General features: G+C 54.7%; 1 protein-coding gene across 10 annotated transcripts in view; it reads right to left on the bottom strand.

Annotated features, from left to right (window-relative positions):
- Positions 1–1,495: 1,495 nt before the first annotated feature.
- CMKLR1 (chemerin chemokine-like receptor 1) overlaps positions 1,496–17,006 on the bottom strand; it is a 44,658-nt gene continuing 29,147 nt past the window's right edge. For 5 of the 10 annotated variants that reach the window (XM_070385963.1, XM_070385961.1, XM_070385960.1 and 2 more), the window contains 2 exons: positions 7,331–7,404; positions 1,496–6,230 (listed from right to left, as the gene is read on the bottom strand). In XM_070385963.1, the coding sequence (XP_070242064.1) occupies positions 5,139–6,227 (1,089 nt within the window). In that variant the 5' untranslated portion in view covers positions 6,228–6,230; positions 7,331–7,404 and the 3' untranslated portion in view covers positions 1,496–5,138. Of the gene's footprint in view, positions 6,231–7,330; positions 7,405–8,435; positions 8,519–15,682; positions 15,826–16,527; positions 16,640–17,006 lie in introns of those variants that run through there. The other 5 variants (XM_070385964.1, XM_070385962.1, XM_070385966.1 and 2 more) reach the window with 4 other exon arrangements.

The following is a 17,006-nucleotide window of genomic DNA, read 5'->3' on the forward strand; positions in this document are numbered from 1 at the left end:
ACACACCAAGGCCTCTGTGCAGCTGAAATGAGCTCTGGGTTGGTTTCCGACTAACCACTCCCCAGAGAAAGCTTGGGCAGCTTTTAACTATCTGTGGAGTAGTCCGCTTCTCTCAGGCTCCACCTTGGCTCCCACAGTCCAGGCACCAGGGCATTCACCTGGATGTGGTAGCAGCCTCCGGCTTCCCCTCCTGCCCCTCTCTAACTAGTCCTCCAGAGCAGCCCTAGGCATCAGGCATCCTTTAATCCTTTTTTGGGGGTTGGGGGTCGCACCACGTGGCATATGAGATTTTAGTTCCAGACCAGGGATGGAACCCACACCCCTGCATTGGAAGCACCAAGTCATAACTACTGGAACCCCAGGGAGGTCCCAAACATCCTTTTAATAGATGGATCTGAGTCACCCCTTTACATATGGCTTCCCCTTCCCACCCCCCAGTCCCACAGTCTGGCCCTGCCTCCTCTCCATCCTACCTGGCCGATGCTCATTGTACTCACTTGGCTGCATCCCTTACCCCCTTTTCAATCCCCCAAAGTCACCCTGTCCCTCCCACATCAGTGCCATTTCCTCCACCTGCAGCACCCTCTCCAGCACCTCCCCACTGGGTCAGTGCCTATCCATGCTTCAAATCTCAGGAGTCTCTTCCCCGGGGGCTCAGCAGTAGCCAATGCAGGAGACGTGGGTTCGATCCCTGGGTGGGGAAGATCCCCCGGAAGGAGAAATGGCAACCCACACTCCAGTATTCTTTCCTGAAGAATTCCCACAGAGGAGCCTGGCAGATTACAGTCCATGGGGTCAAAAAGAGTCAGACATGACTGAGCACACATGTACCACCCTGGGGAAGTTTCTTGGCCTTGGCCAGGGTCACATCTGTCTATAATATGTGGGTGACCCTTACTATGACTGTTTTCTGTTTGGGGTATTTTTTTTTTAATTGGCTGGCACCGCTGTCCAATGAATGAGCTAAGAGGATGGAGACTGTGTCTGTCCTGACCATGCCCACACCCCTAGTGTTGACCCCAAGGCCCAGCAAAGAGGGGTATTAGGCAGATGCTTGTGGAGCAGGTGAACGGGTGGACTTACACACAGATGCTTATGGAAATGGATGGGTGCATGAAAGGATGGCTGGATGAATGTGCAGATGAGAATGTCTGTCCTTGGGTGGGCCAATGCACGGACTTGCAAGGAGTCCTAGTTTGTAGTCCCCTTTCTGCCTCGGCTGGCTGTGTTGTCTTGGGTAAGCCACTACCTGTCTTGTATCCTTGGTGCTTAGAAAAATTACATGAGTGGAGGGAATTTTTTCAAGATACGGATTTCTTGTGGTCCAAAATTTGGGAAATGGGAGATTGGGAGTTGCAGGAGTTCTCTTGCCATCTCACAACATAGCTGTGCAACTCTGGACAGCACACTTCACCTCTCTGAGCCTCAGCTGGCATTCCATGAGGTGGGTGGGGGAGGCAAGGGGCAGGACCCTCCAGCAATGAGAGTCCTCACGCTTGCTTCGGTCTGTTTATTCAAGAGAAACATTGTCTTCAGAGAGGAAGCAAGCAAATCCCCTACTGAATTATTTCGCAGTTGGACGAGCTGCCTCCCGATTCCCCCTTGTCCTGGATAGCAGCCCCAGCAGCAGCTCTCCAAAGCCAGAGTACCAAAGCATGTCAGGGAAGAAAGAATGAGAGGAAGGCCAGGACCAGGAGCTGGGAAACCACTGATCACACCATCCAAACTAACACATCTCCTTTTGCAGATTTCTCCAAGGGCAGCTCTTGCAACCTCAGCTCCCTCCTCTGTGAAACGGGGAGGACTTGGTGGGGATGAGCCTGAATGGCCCTCAAGGCTCTCATGATTGGATTCTCTCTTCTCCCATCCATCCGGGGCTCTGCTCTCCAGGCTGACCCTGGGGTCCAGCTTAAGGCAAACTCCTCCCTCTGCCAGCGCCCGGGTCTGACTCCCTTTCTGAGACCCTCCCTCCTTGTTCCTCTTCCTTCTCTCTCCCTCCCCCTCCCTCTCCATCCTCCCAAAAGCTGAAGAAGCTGGGAACTCTCTTCGGGCAGTGGACCCAGTTCCATTTACTACTATGTGACTCTCATCAAGTGGGGTCCACAGGCCAAACCTCCTTTTCCGCATCCCCAACTCGGGTCTGATGGTCCTCTTCTCACAGGGTCGTTTTTGAGGCTTTGATGAGATTCTGGGCCGGATACATGGTAGATGTTTAATAAATGCCAGATCCCTTTTCTTCATCATTGTTCTCCTTCTCACTTCTCTCCTCCCTCCCTCTCCCCCTGCCCTCAAACAGCATCTTCTCTTTTGGTCCCTCTGCCCACAGCCCCGTGCCCCCTCCACCCCGCCCCACCCCACCTAGGAGGCAACGCTGCAGGACCCATTGGCGGGTCCTGGCCCCGGAGGGAGGGCTCTCGGGCGCACAGCGCCGTGTTAGCCGCCTGTGGAGTAATTCAGGTGAACGTGCTGTGTGAAACACAGGGCCTTTGAGCGTGCGACCCGGGGGGACCCTCAGAAGAAGCTGTAGGGACAAGACTGAAAAGGTTGTCACAGCTGCACTTAAGCATTTGACGGTCAGAACAGGAAGACTGGTGGGGCAGCCAGAAAGAGTGAGGCCTGGCTCCAAGGAGGAAAACAGCTGGTTTTCATTTTGCTCCTGTTCATCAGCTTTTCCAAAGACAAAATGATTTCCTGGCTCCCCCGGCCTGGGCTGGCCTGCACGCAGCCCAAAAGGAACAAGAAACTGAGCCCTGGCAAATAGTGTGGTCCTCCCCAAGTGGCTTGTGACTGCCTCTGGGGCCTGGAACCCCCCTCACTCCATCTCATGCCCTGGATTCTTCACCTGTGAAGTTGGGTGGGTGGGGGGTGGGTGACAGGGGCCTCTGGGCAATATTGAAAGCTCCCTTCGCTCAAGCTAAGTTCAGACTGCTTGAAGCAACTGGAGGCCCCCAGTAGGGTCAACTCAGAGCTGCCTTTCACAAGCACAATGACCCAACAGAGTGAAGGAACAGTTTGTCTCTAAATGAGGTACGATTCCAAACAGCCCATGGCCTCGGGAACTCGCCCGGCGCCGTGTAGACGTTACATCTGTTCATTGCATCTTGTTGGAGAAGTGGCTTCACAACAAAGAAACTTGGAAGAGAATGGAATACAGACACTCGGAGGCCAAAAGGTCCTCCCTCCAGGCCTCCCTCCCCGCCGTCCTCCCTGGAGAGCTGGGTGGGGTGGGGCGGGGTGGTGGGGAGTGGTGTGTGTGGACACAAGAGGTGGGAGCCAGGGTGGGTGGGTGTGGATGGGTACCAAGGGAGCTGGGAGCCAAGTACATTTTCTCTGCCACTTTGGATCAGTTTTGAAAACTATTTGCATAGCTGCCTTTAAAGCCCTTAAGATGTTAACATGAATCTGATGAGGGATATGCATATATGAATGCTCAAAACCCTAAGCCTCTGCGGCCTTCTTTGAGCCAGACAGACCTAGGTTCAAGTCCAGACTCCTAACAGAGACCAGCTGGGCATCCTTGGGCCCCAGAAGCCTCATGCATAAAAGGGAAGTGTAATTGTACCTAATTCGGGCCTGGCTGCCGTGAGGGATAAATGAGATACACATGTAAAGTGCTTAACATAGACGTGCTAAATAAATGTAGGTTACCAGGACAGTGTAGAATATTCTCCGCAGAGGCATTCTCCATGACAGAACAGCTCTGTTCTTTTCTGGAGATTCTGCCCCGCGGCTGGCTGTGTGACGCTGGGTAACTTCCCAATCTGAGCATCACTTTGTCATTTGTAAGTGGGATGCTGACAGTACAGCACAGCCGCAGAAAAGACAGTGTGACTGCCCACAGGAGGAGTCCTGGGCCCAGGGCACCACCACCTCCTGCTGGGCCCGCCCCACCCCCCCACCCCCAGGCCCTGCATCTCAGGAGCACAGTCCAAAGAGCCAGGCTCCAGATTCTGCTTCTGGAGGGACTGAGCCCTCGGAGGCATCTTTGGTCCTTGAGGTGCTCCCAGGTTGCTTCCTGCATCTGATTTTGGGCTAGCCTCCAGCAAGGCTCTGAGGAAGTTGAGAAAGAAGAGATCCCACCCCCCACCCCCACCCACCATCCACCCCCTGCCCCGGAGCATCACCAGCCAGTCAGTGGATCAGGAAAGAGGGAGGAATTGCTGTGATGGAGTGAGTAGGGGGTTGCCCACCTCAAACCAGCCCCAGGGGAACAAATACAAAGTGAGGACAGGGCTTGGGCAAGGTGCTGGCAGTATGACCCCACCCTCAACACAACATTGCCCTGGAGGGTTCTAGGGTGAGCTGTTTCCTGTCACACGCCCTCTGAAAGGTCTTTTCTTTCTCCATTCCTTCCCCCACAAGACCCAAGTAGCCCTGTAGCAGCTGTAGCCCTGCTTCTCTTGCCCCTGTTAAAAAGCCCCATGCCCTCCTCAGGACCTGTTGTCTATCTTTCCAGCTGATCTGAAAGTCAAATGCATGGTCCCAGGAGTTTCTGTGCTCATATGTCACCTTCTCTTCCCAGGTGACCTGGAAAAGGTGTGTACATTCCAACACACCCTAGACCCGAAGAATGGCTTCAGAGCAGGATTTCTGGCCAGCTATTAATATAGGGCTCTGTGGCGAAGCGTGATCTACATCACACTGGCTTGGCTCTGACCTCCTCTCCTCACACCAGAAATGGACCTTGCAAACTGTTTGTGTCATGCCTGGAAAGTGCTCAGGTAGGTAACTGAATCCCTCTGTCTTATGCCCATCCTAGTTCATGGCAGTGCTTTAGAAAATTTTCCCTTTTTTCCTTTGTGTTGGTCAAGGCAAGTCTCCGAAGATGTACAGGATACTGGTCCAAGCCTGAGCACTGCAGCATGCTGTGCCCACCACGCCCCTGGAGGAAAGGCATTCCAAACCCTGGATTCCCAGCTCAAAAACACTGCTCAGCCCCACGTAAAATACAGTGGGCATCTGTGTGTTGCCCAAGAGGTTCCTGTTGTGGTGTCCAGAAGGCATAGCTTTGAGTCTCCAAGGTTGGGAGTGTCCACTGTGGGGGGTGTGGGTAGGGTTCCTGCCATGGTCTCAAGAAGCTGTAGCTTTGAGCCTCCTCCAAGGTTGGGAGCATCCACTGGGGGATTTCCGGGCGAGGCTCAGAGCATGCCAGTCTCCCTCTCATTCATGGATGACATCTTGGTAAAGCTCCTGTGGCTGGGGTAGGAGGAATGGCCTGTGTCCTCACTTAGGGCATTGACCAGACGGGAGAAGAGGGCCACCCTGAACTTCTTGAAGTCCTGACCCATGAAGACGTACAGAATGGGGTTCATGCAGCTGTTGGCGATGGCGATGGCAGTGGCCAGGGGCACGCCCAGGCTGAAGACGGAGGGAGGCACGGAGCCACGACGGAGCTCCAGGAGGTAGAAGGCGTGGTAGGGGCACCAGCAGAGGAAGAAGGTGACAATGATGGTCAGGATGATCTTGAAGGGCTTCTTGGTCTTGGCCAGGCGGCTGCGCTGCAGCTTGTAGACGATGGTGAGGTAGCAGGCGGTGGTGATGAGACCGGGCACCAGGAAGCCACAGAGGAAGCGCGTGATGGTCACCACCTTGTGCCGGCTGGAGCCCACCGGGTCCACCTGGGGGTGAGCCGGCCACGGCGAAGAGACGGCGGCCGACAGGCTGAAGTTGTTAAAGCAGGATATCTTCCCGTGCAGGCGGGCCGTGTCCCGGAAGACGAGGGACGGGGAACTCAAGAAAAAAGCCAGGACCCAGATGACCAGGCAGGCCGTGTAAGCGAGCCGGACGCTGCGGTGGTTCTGGGACCAGACGGGGAGGAGCACGGAGACGCAGCGGTCGAAGCTGATGACGGTCAGCAGGAAGACGCTGGTGAACATGTTGTGGATGAGCAGGAAGTTGCTGATCTTGCACATGGCCGTCCCGAACACCCAGTGGTAGTCCAGGGCGGCGTAGGCGATGTGGACGGGGAGGAAGACGTTGAACAGGAAGTCGGCCACCGCCAGGTTGAGGAACCAGACGGTATTCACCGTCCTCTTCATCTTGCACGTGATCATGACGATCACCAAGCCGTTGCCCAGGATCCCGAGGAGGCAGATGATGCTGTAGACCGCCACCAGAAGGATCCTGACCACTCTGCCTTCCACGGGGGATAACTCCTCCAGAACCACGATGGGGTCCACGTCATCGGGGTAGTCCTCGTAGGAGGCGTTGTAATCCTCAGCCTCCATTCTCTGCCAGGGGAGACAGGGGGCGTGAGGGAACTTTGATTAGAACTGGCTTTAAAGGGTTTCCCTGGTGGCTCAGCAGCAATGAATCTGCCTGCCGATGCCAGAGACGTGGGTTCGATCGCAGATCGCGGAAGATTACACGTGCGGAGGAGCACCTAAGCCCGTTCACCACAACTATTGAGACTGTGCTCTAGAACCCGAGCGCTGCCACTACCGAGCCTGCAAGCCCTGGTTACTGAGGCCCGTGCGCCTGTGAGCCTGTGAGAAGCCACCACCACGAGAAACCTGTGCGCCAAAACAGGGAGGAGCTCCCACTCGCCGCAACTAGAGAAAAGCCCACACAGCAACGAAGACTCAGCACAGCCAAAATGAATAAATTCTAAAAAAACAAAGGGCTACTGGCGTTTGTTGGGGAGGAGTGAACAATAAACAAACAAAACCATTGTGCCTTTAAAGCACTGGGTGAAGCGTTTGGGTTGATGTGTGCACTGATTTATCTACCACAGGGAACTATAACCAGCGAAATGTATAACTGGACTGAAGAGTTGACCACCACCAGCGAGACCAACAGTGTCCTCCCTGGCTGTGAGCAAGACCAGTTGGGTGGCTTTGCTATTTTTGACAAACAGCTCGCAGGCACCTCCTATATACCGGGTACTATTCTAAACGGTTGATGTATGCAAAGTCCTTTCATCCTCATAACAACTCAGTGAAGTGGTTACAAACCCCATTTTACAGACGAGGAAACTGAGGCACAGAGAGCTTAAGTCACATGCCCAAGAGCACAAAGCTGGGAAGAGGCAGTCCATGAGTCAGGGCAGACGCTGACGCCACAGTGTTTTTGCTGCCTCTCTGGGACCCTCCCTTTTTCCTTTACAGTCTAATGGGAGACAAACACTCATCCAAAAATAAACAACCCTCAAATCGTGGAAAAATCGCAGTGATGCTAAGCGCAATGAAGGAGAGGTGCATGGCGCTCTGAACCTGACTCTGACCAGATTCCCAAACCCAGGGGACAGCTGCGCCAACAGTGCCCCTGCCTCGTCCTGGCCTCCCACTGCTGCCCTTTGGAGAGAGGAGTTCAGACCACAAGAGCCCCTCACCGTTTCACTGTTATGTCCAAAGCTCTCCAGTGCTGGTCCCTGGCCGGTCAGCCCCCGCACACAGCTGGAAACACCTGCAGGGCAGAACAAGGCACAGCAGTTGGCTCTCGATCTAAGAACCAGAGGTCTGGGTGGACCCAGCTCCAGAGACAGAATGTACCAGTTACTCCCACTTTACGGAGGAAGCAGAGGCTCAGAGACGCTTAGAGGCAGGCCCAGGGTTACCCAGATGGCAAGTGGTGAAGTCTCATGAACTCAGATCAACAGCTAGACCCTTCATCCCAACCCCCATCTCCCCCCTACCCCCCCACCCCAGCACATCTGGTCAGCCTGCTGACTGTGTGACCTTCCCCTTCCTTACCCTTACCTTGGAAGTAATAGCGTTATCACTACTGGCATTTGTTGGGGAGGCACGAACAACAAACAAAAAAACACTGCACCTTTAAAACGCTGGGTACAGTGTTTGGGTTGATGTGCCCATTGATTTATCTATCACAAGGAACTACAACCAATAAAATGTTTAACTAGATGTAGGCATCAGAGCCAACCCAAACCAGGGCAGAAACTGCAGACCAGCAGAGTCAATGGGCTTGAGGCCTCTGACCTGCAACTCTGAGCTTCCTTGTGGCCGCATCAGAAAGGGAAATGTGATCCGTGGTAGAACTTCATTTATGGACATGGGGGAAGCAGCTTAGGGGGTAGTGTTGTTCCCTCACCCTGGATTCTCCAGGGCATTTCTCACTGGGCAGGGGCTTCGCTGAAGGGCACATGACAGAGGCAGCGGGTAGTGTCACTGTCCAGGGCTGATACAGCATCCTAGGGGTGATTTCCCACTGGTGGCTGCTTGTGGGGGCCTTGAAGGCAAGGGAAAGGGGAACTCCATGGGAGGACCAAGAAGTGATGACAGTCTGGGCTCTCAGGATTCAAAGTGAAGGCTTGGAGAGCTCAGAGAAGTGGTACTGGGACTCTGAATTCCTCAGGCAAGCAGGGGGAACCCAAGAGAGTTTTCACTCGGGATCCTTGGAAGTCAGGCTCTGGAGTCAGATTTCCCAGCTGTGTGGCCTTGGGCAAGTTGCTTCACCTTTCTGAACCTCGGTTTTCTTACCTGGAAGCTACTGATATCCTTGCAAGGCTGTTGCAGAGCACAGGGGCATATAAGGAGCCCCAACGACCTGGCTCTTGAGAAACCTATATGCAGGTCAGGAAGCATCAGTTAGAATTGAACATGGAACAACAGACGTTCCAAATAGGAAAAGGAATACATCAAGGCTGTATATTGTCACCCTGTTTATTTAACTTATATGCAGAGTACATCATGAGAAACCCTGGGATGGAAGAAGCACAAGCTGGAATCAAGATTGCCAGGAGAAATATCAATAACCTCAGATATGGAGATGACACCACCCTTATGGCAGAAAGTGAAGAGGAAATAAAAAGCCTCTTGATGAAAGTGAAAGTGGAGAGTGAAAAAGTTGGCTTAAAGCTCAACATTCAGCAAACGAAGATCATGGCATCCGGTCCCACCACTTCATGGGAAATAGATGGGGAAACAGTGGAAACAGTGTCAGACTTTATTTTTCTGGGCTCCAAAATCACTGCAGATGGTGATTGCAGCCATGAAATTAAAAGACGCTTACTCCTTGGAAGGGAAGTTATGACCAACCTAGATAGCATATTCAAAAGCAGAGACATTACTTTGCAAACAAAGGTCTGTCTAGTCGAAGCTATAGTTTTTCCAATAGTCATGTATGGATGCAAGAGTTGGACTATAAAGAAAGCTGAGCGCCAAAGAATTGATGCCTTTGAACTGTGGTGTTGGAGAAGACTCTTGAGAGTCCCTTGGACTGCAAGGAGATCCAACCAGTCCATCCTAAAGGAGATCAGTCCTGGGTGTTCATTGGAAGGACTGATGCTAAGGCTGAAACTCCAATACTTTGGCCACCTCATGTGAAGAGTTGACTCATTGGAAAAGACTCTGATGCTGGGAAGGATTGAGGGCAGGAGGAGAAGGGGACGACAGAGGATGAGATGGCTGGATGGCATCACCGACTCGATGGACATGAGTTTGGGTGATCTCAGGGAGTTGGTGATGGACAGGGAGGCCTGGCGTGCTGTGATTTATGGGGTCACAAAGAGTCAGACACGACTGAGCGACTGAACTGAACCCACTCCAATATCCTTGCCTGGAGAATCCCATGGACAGAGCTGCCTGGAGGGCTACAGTCCACAGGGTCACAAAGAGTTGGACACGACTGAAGGGACTGAGCACGCACACATGCACCCTCACACCCAGGTTGCTCTGACTCAGCCTGCTCTTCACCGCCTTGTTTTCCAGGAAGTGGGCACTCCTTCCTGTGTCTGTTCGCACCCTTGCTGATGCCCCAGGGACCCCAGCTCCACCCTCCCAGGACACGTCCTCTTTGCTGACCTTTCTTGGCTCCTCGAGGAACCTATGTCCCCAGTTTTCAGGATGATCTGAGGTCTAGGGCACAGCTGGGAATCGTTTGCCAAGCTGACATTGTCTATCACAGTCCAGGCGGGCAGGTGAGTCTGGCCAGACTGTCCCTCTTTCTGCCCTCGGCTCCCCAGGAGCCCAGGGAACAGACAAGCTGTCCTGGCTCTGCTCCCAGATTCCTCCTGTCATCTCCAACTTGTGCCCTTTGGGACCAGGGAGGAGGCGGCGGGGTTGGGGGGAGACTCCCTGTGTCACCCGAGCAAGTCGCCTCCCCATCTCTGAGCCTCAGTTGTGCCATCTGCAAAATGGGGCTGATAGAAACCCTGCCCTACCGACTTCTCAGGACCACCGGGAGGACGAGTTAAGGCCCTCCAGCTTGCCCCAGGCTCGGCGAGGACGACAGGGAAAGACCCAGGCAAATCAGGGTCAAAGTCCTGGGAGGTCTGAGAGCTCTGTTTTGTGAAAAGACAAAGCGTCCAGAAGTAAAGCAACTAAACCCTTTTTTTGGCCAACACCGCAACTTGCGGGATCTTAGTTCCCTAATCGGAGATCAAACCTGGGCCCTTGGTATTAGGAGCGCAGAGTCCTAATCGCTGGACCATGAGGGAATCCCCTAAAACCTTTTTGACCAACATATTTGCTACACGGCACCTACCAAAAATCAGCATCACTCTCTTTAATTTCCTCTACAACTTCAGACTCAGCCCTGAAACCAGGCGCCTCTCTCCAGGAAGGTTTCTCTTGGTGTCCCCCCACCCTCGTGGAGTTCCCATCCCAAGGCCACCAGTATGAGGCCTTACACCAAGGCCACAGAAGTGGAGCCCACAACCAAGGTCACCTCTGAAACTGACTGAGCCCCCTCTGTAACCGTTGCCAAAGCCCCCTGATCATCACCAGCAGATTTCCTGACCCCATATTAGGCAAAAATGCCCACCCCTGTACTCACCCTATAGCACCCTGAGCAATCACCTAATGCCAGCTTTCCAGCAGGAATTTCCTTTGTCCTGAGGCTATAAAAATTGGCTACTAACCTACCGAAAGCGCTAGCTCTCGCTTGAGCCGGCCCGCTGTTCTCACGGTCAGCTCTCCCTGATCTGTCAGGAGGTCAGCCCGCTGTGCTCGCAGGACCCACGTTATCTCTGCTCTTTGTTCTTAATAAACTCACTCCCTGATGAAATGCTCTGTCTCTGGAAATTCTTTTCCAGACTGCCATGACAACCCCTACCCCTTGTAGTGGGTTAAATCTTCCCTTAAAAAAAAAAAAAGTTACATCCACCAGAACCTGTGAACATGACCTTATTTGGAAAAAGGATCTTTGCAGATATAATTGATGTAAGGATCCCAAGATGAGATCAGCTTGGGAGAAGCTGGCCTCTAACCCCTAAGACAAGTGTCCCCGTAAGAGGAGATGACAGGAGATTTGACAGGGGAACAGAGAAGCCACGTGAAGAGGGAGGCAGAGACTGGAGGGATGTAGCCAGGAGCCGAGGGACACCCAGAGCCCCAGAACTGGGGGACACAGAAGGGACCCTCCCCAGAGCCTTCCAAGGAAGCCCAGCTTGAGACAGCTCGACTGCAGACTTCTGGCCTCCGGTGGCACAAGCGAGTGTGCATTTCAGTCGTTTTAAGCCGCCCAGTCTGCAGTAATCCATTATAGCAGCGCAGGACACTGACACACCCTCCGTTCAGGCTCCCAGGGCGCCTGGCTCCCTACTCCAGGGCCCATGGCATTTATATGCTTATTACTGGCTTTTACACACAGCATATGAAAAAGCAGAGATATCAGTTTGCAGACAAAGCTCTGTCTCTAGTCAAAGCTATGGTTTTTCCAGTAGTCAAGAATGGATGTGAGAGGTGGGCTATAAAGAAAGCTGAGCGCAGAAGGATTGATGCTTTCGAACTGTGGTGTTGGAGAAGACTCTTGAGAGTCCCTTGCACAGCAAGGAGATCCAACCAGTCCATCCTAAAGGAAATCAACCCTGAATATACATGGGAAGGACTGATGCTGAAGCTCCAATACTTTGGTCACCTGATGCGATGAGCCAACTCATTGGAAAAGACCCTGATGCTGGAAAAGATTGAGGGCAAGAGGAGAAGGGGGCGACAGAGCATGAGATGCTTGGATGGCCTCAGTGACTCAGTGGATGTGAATTTGAGCTAACTCCAAGAGCTAGTGAAGGACAGGGAAGCCTGGTGTGCTGCAGTCCATGGGGTCGCAAAGAGTCGGACACGACTCAGCGACTGAACAAAACGACACACCTGACTGGACTGCAAGGTACCTGGGGGTGAGGATTGGTCTCATTCAGCTCTGTGTCCAGGTCAAGGAAGAAGGTGGGCACTAAGCAGGTCCACAGGATATTGCGACGTCCTCATGGTCTCCCCCTGTGTGTGTCGGCGTCCTAATCACCTTTTCATAGAAGGGCATCAGGCAGGTTGGGTTAAGCATCCCCCCAATGACCTCACTTTACGCTAATCACCACTTTAAAAGCCCTGTCTCCTATAGAGACCGGACATGTGGACACAGAGGGAGAAGAAGAGAGTGGGATGAACTGGGAGAGCAAAACAGGCATATACACACTATTGGGTGTAAAATAGCTGGCGGGAAGCTGTATAGCACGGGCAGCTCAGCTCAGTGCTCTGTGATGACCCAGAGCGGTGGGAGGGAGGCTTCAGAGGGAGGGATGGATGTATACATCCAGCGGATTCACCTCTCTGTGCAGCAGAAACTAACACAGCGTTGTAAATAACTATGCTGCTGCTGCTAAGTCGCTTCAGTCGTGTCCGACACTGTGTGACCCCATAGACGGCAGCCCACCACGCTCCCCTGTCCCTGGGACTCTCCAGGCAAGAACACTGGAGTGGGTTGCCATTTCCTTCTCCAATGCATGAAAGTGAAGTCGCTCAGTCGTGTCCGACTCCTGGCGACCCCATGGACTGCAGCCTACCAGGCTCCTCTGTCCATGGGATTTTCCAGGCAAGAGTACTGGAGTAGGTTGCCATTGCCTACTCCGGTAAAGTAACTATACTCCAATATAAAATATATTTTAAAAAAATAAAATTTTTTAAGCCCTGTCTCCAAATACAGTCATGGTCCCAAAGTACTGGGGGTTAGGACAGCAGCTTAGGAATTTGGGAGAGGAGGTGCGATTCCAGCCCACAACACCTCCACAGTTGCCCTCTACTGTTAGAACTTAACCTTGCTATTTGCTCTTCTTCCAGTTCGCTTCCTCTGCACTGGGACTGCCAGCTAGAATGTACACAGAGCATCTTCCTGCAAATCCAGAAAGACTGCAACCCCGGCAGAAAAAAATGGGCTAATGACCTAAACAGATAATGTACAGGAGGGAAGCCTTAAAGGAGGCGTTAGACAGACTGATGATCAAGGAGGTACAAACGAGAACCACCGAGAGGACTAGAAAGCTGGGATGGAGCCCGCGGGCTGGCAAAGGCTTCAGGCCACGCTGCGGGTGCCCGTAAGCCCCTGTGTGCCCCCCAGCCGCAGGAAGAATCGTGCTTCAGGATGCCCGTGTGCAGGATTGGTGGGTGGGGCGGGGGGCCAGGCATGCCTTATCTTGGATTCTCCAGGAGCAAACCTCACATCAGCCTTCCTGCAAACGTGATTATTAAGGAAGTGTTCCAGGAAACCCCAGTAAGTGACTGGAGAAGTAAGATTGGGAAAGGGAGGAGGTCGGTCAAGGGGGCAGCGCCAGGCAGAGGCCCAAGGAAGGTGGCCTTGGCTCAGGGCGGGGTCAGGAAACAATGGAGGTCACATTCCAGGAAGCTATTTATATCCCCCCATCCTGTCCTGCGAGGGGCACCGTCCCAGGCGCTGCCTGCCCACTGAGGGCAGTGCGCTGACAGAGCCACAGGTGCAGGCCATCAGGAAGCAAGAGCCTTGTGCGCTGTGACACCCAGGGATCCAGGGCTCTGGGCAGCGCACACAGGCATCTGCTGATGGCTGGAAGCTGGAGGCGGCTGACGTCCATCTGCTGTGGGAGAGGCGACATGCGAAGAGGCAACGTGGGAAAGCCACAGAGCTAGGCAGCTGTTAGAGGCCGCAGATTAGCAAGTGTACATACAGTACGCCCTGCATCTTAAAACCACCTACCCAGATAGCACCTAAGCACACTGAAAACTCGCATCTGAAAGCGGCCGCACAGCAACACAAAAGCACAGGGCAGAGTAACAAGACACACTCTGAACAGACTAGAGTGCCTCCATGGGAAGGCACAGCGAGGAGGAAGGGGGGATAAAGGAAATGAAGGAACATCAGACAAGCACGGGGGTTTCCGGAGGCCAGATGAGGGTGGGGTGGAAGGGTGTCATTATGGCAGACTTCTCTCCCCTCCTGAGGTCCAGGAAAACACAGACCAAACAAGCACAACACCCCAAACCCCTGCCTGGGGCAGTGAGCAGCCCACGCCCAGGCTGAATCCCTCATGAAGCCACACTGGGCAGGGAGCGGCCCAGCAAGCGGCTTTGGCCCTGCCTGGGGCCTTGAGAGCCCCTCCATGCCAGCCGCCTCCAGCAGGCCAGGGATGAACCCGGACCAGCCCACGAGAGGAATAGCATCAGCCCAGTCCAAGCTGGCTGTGAGGTGGCCGAGGCCCGATTCCTCCTGCCGGGGACCGGACGCAGCAGGCAGGAGACCTGCATGTATGGTCCTGCTCCCCCCACCAGCTGGACCAGACCCTTACTGGGGAAGTGGCTGTGGTGGGGTGAGGGGGCAGGGTGTTAGGCCATATCTAGTTCCTCCCACCACAGAGAGCAAAAACCTCAGGCAGATGTTTCTGGCTTCGTTTTTCTTAAACAAACACGTGTAGAGTCCTCACCAGATTCCAGGCATAGTTCTAAGCACTGTTACAGATGAGGAAACTGGCCCAGAGAGGTTAAGTAAGGTGCCCAAGGTCACACAGCTGGCTCAGCTCAGCAAGGTAGCTCCAGTTCCTCGAGAGGAAGCTCCGAGCCTGCTTCCTCCAACCCCCACTTCCAACCCCCACTCTCTTTCTTCGTCCACTGCTTCACCTCCCCAGAACATTCCAGAATCCTCCGGGGGTTGCCCTGGTGGGATCTCAAAAACCCCCACAGATTCGGGGTGTGCGTTCTACACACGGAGCAAGACGAGACTCCAGGTCCCCAGGGTTGTCCTCCGAGCCCCTCTGCCTCTAGGTAACGGCCCTAATGGAAGCGCATCACAGCCCAGGGGTCACATCCCACGTGCCCAGGAAAAGCCCTTCAGAGGCGGGGCTCGTGCATGCATCCATCCTTCAGGGACCTGTGGAGTCTCCTGCCCCCTGGCCCTGGAGGGGAGGCCAGGGTGCTGCGAGCACGGCTCTTCTCACCCGGAACCCCCGCCCCCGCCCCTGAAGCCTGCACGGCCACTGTCACCTGTCCAGATTTACCGAGGGGACGCCCTAGGCCAGGCACCAGTGGGCGAAGGGGGACTTGCCTGCAGTCACACACCTGGTTAGTGGCAGGGCAGGGAGTTGAACCCTGGTCCTTAGGAATCCCCCCAGCTCCTCCAGCTGCCACCCACTGGTCTGTGTGCCCTGGGCTCAGGGGACACCAGGGCTGAGAGGCATTTGGGCAGCAGGTGTGGCCTTCTGCTTCGTCTCCATCCCCTGCTAGAGTCTGCAGAGGGCTCGCTCCCTTTCTGTCCAAATCTGGGTCTCTCCCTGCTGGTTCCTCAGTCACCCTGTCCTGGCCTGGCTCCTTCTGTCTAGCCTTGTGCTTTTCCGACTCTGTCTGCCCTGTCTCTGTGTCTCCCTCTCCCTGCTCTTGCTTCTCAGTGCAGTCTCCCTGCCTTCTGTCTCCCTGTCCCCTCCCTCTCCCCTCATCTTCCCTCCACCTGTCCCCCCCAGAGGCCCAGCCACCCCTCACCTGTGAGCATCACTCACCTGTGTGCCAAGAACACCTAAACCGACGGCTGCCCCTCTCCCAGCCTGCTGCCTCCACTGTTGCCTCTCCAGCCCGGTCTAAGCTTCCTCCGGCGGCCCCCGGCCCCAGGCCGAATGCAGGGGTTTGATCAGGGTCCGTGGGCGTGGGAGCCCAGCGGGGAAACTGGAAACCCTTCCCTCAGCATTTGGCCGGGCTCCTGTCCCCTCTCCCACCTCCCCCATGGCCCACCCCTACAGTCTGGGCTGGGCGGCCCTGGAAGCCTCTCCTCCAGCCTTCTCAGCCTCCCAAAGGCTCTTAGGAGCTGAGAGGGCCCCCAGAGGCATCCTGTTTTGTAGCTGGGAAGACGGGGGTCCGGGAGAGGAACTGAACCTCCCTAAGCCTCAAAGAAGAGGGCCTCAGCCTGTCTTGTGTGTGATGTATCCCAGAGCCTAGAAGTTTGCCTGGCGCCTGGAACATCTTCGCTGCTCCAAGCCCGTCCCCCCTTACGGCATAGATTTGCAAATGAAGGCATAGAGAGCTGAAGTGACTCTTACAGGCTCACACAGCCTTGCAGCATCATCCCAGGGTTTGAACCAAGGACTCTCTGACCCCCCAACCTTGGCTCTTTCTACTTGCCAAGACCACAGCCTCAGCGAGCAGGTTTGAACCATAATGGGACCTTGCAGGCATGATTCTCCCATCACAAATGTCTCTCCTTGGCAGTATCCACCCACCACCACCCAGGCCAGGCCCGCAGACTTTGGTCCTGTTATCTTGGCCTGCTGCCACAGTCCCCTGACTGGCCTCATCCTCCAGGGCAGAGCGAGGGGGTCTCCCAGCCCCCACAGACGGCTCTTGGAGATACCTCGGGGTTCCCATCCCTTGATCCGCAGGTCTGAGAGATGCAGGAACCGCGAAACCACATAGTGGCCGTGGCGTTCCAGCCGCAGGACTGGCTGCCAGCACCCGGACAGAATTAGCCCTGTGTCGGGGGAAAATTTCCTCCCCGGTCCCACGCCCACACGCGGGAGCTCTGGCTGAGTCACTGCAGCGAGATGGAAGGAGCTGGCCCGCTAACAGGAGGCCCCGTTTTCTTTGGGTTTGGATGGGGCTGTGTTTAGATGGGCACGCTCTGCAGTGGTAGGCAAAAGCTTATGCCCTTGGACATGAGCGGTCCACTTGCCCAGAGGCCAGAGGCCCCAGGAAACCTCCAATGGCTGATGAGAGCACAGAAGCGGGAGACCCCCCAAATGTCCGCTGCACCACACGGCATCCCCCTTGTTAGAATGACCCATCCCTTCCCCGCAGTGTGCTCTGTCCCCCTGATCACTGCCCCCTGCTCTG

Source organism: Bos mutus, chromosome 17, assembly GCF_027580195.1.
Source record: "Bos mutus isolate GX-2022 chromosome 17, NWIPB_WYAK_1.1, whole genome shotgun sequence".
In the NCBI taxonomy this organism is placed as follows: Eukaryota; Metazoa; Chordata; class Mammalia; order Artiodactyla; family Bovidae; genus Bos; species Bos mutus.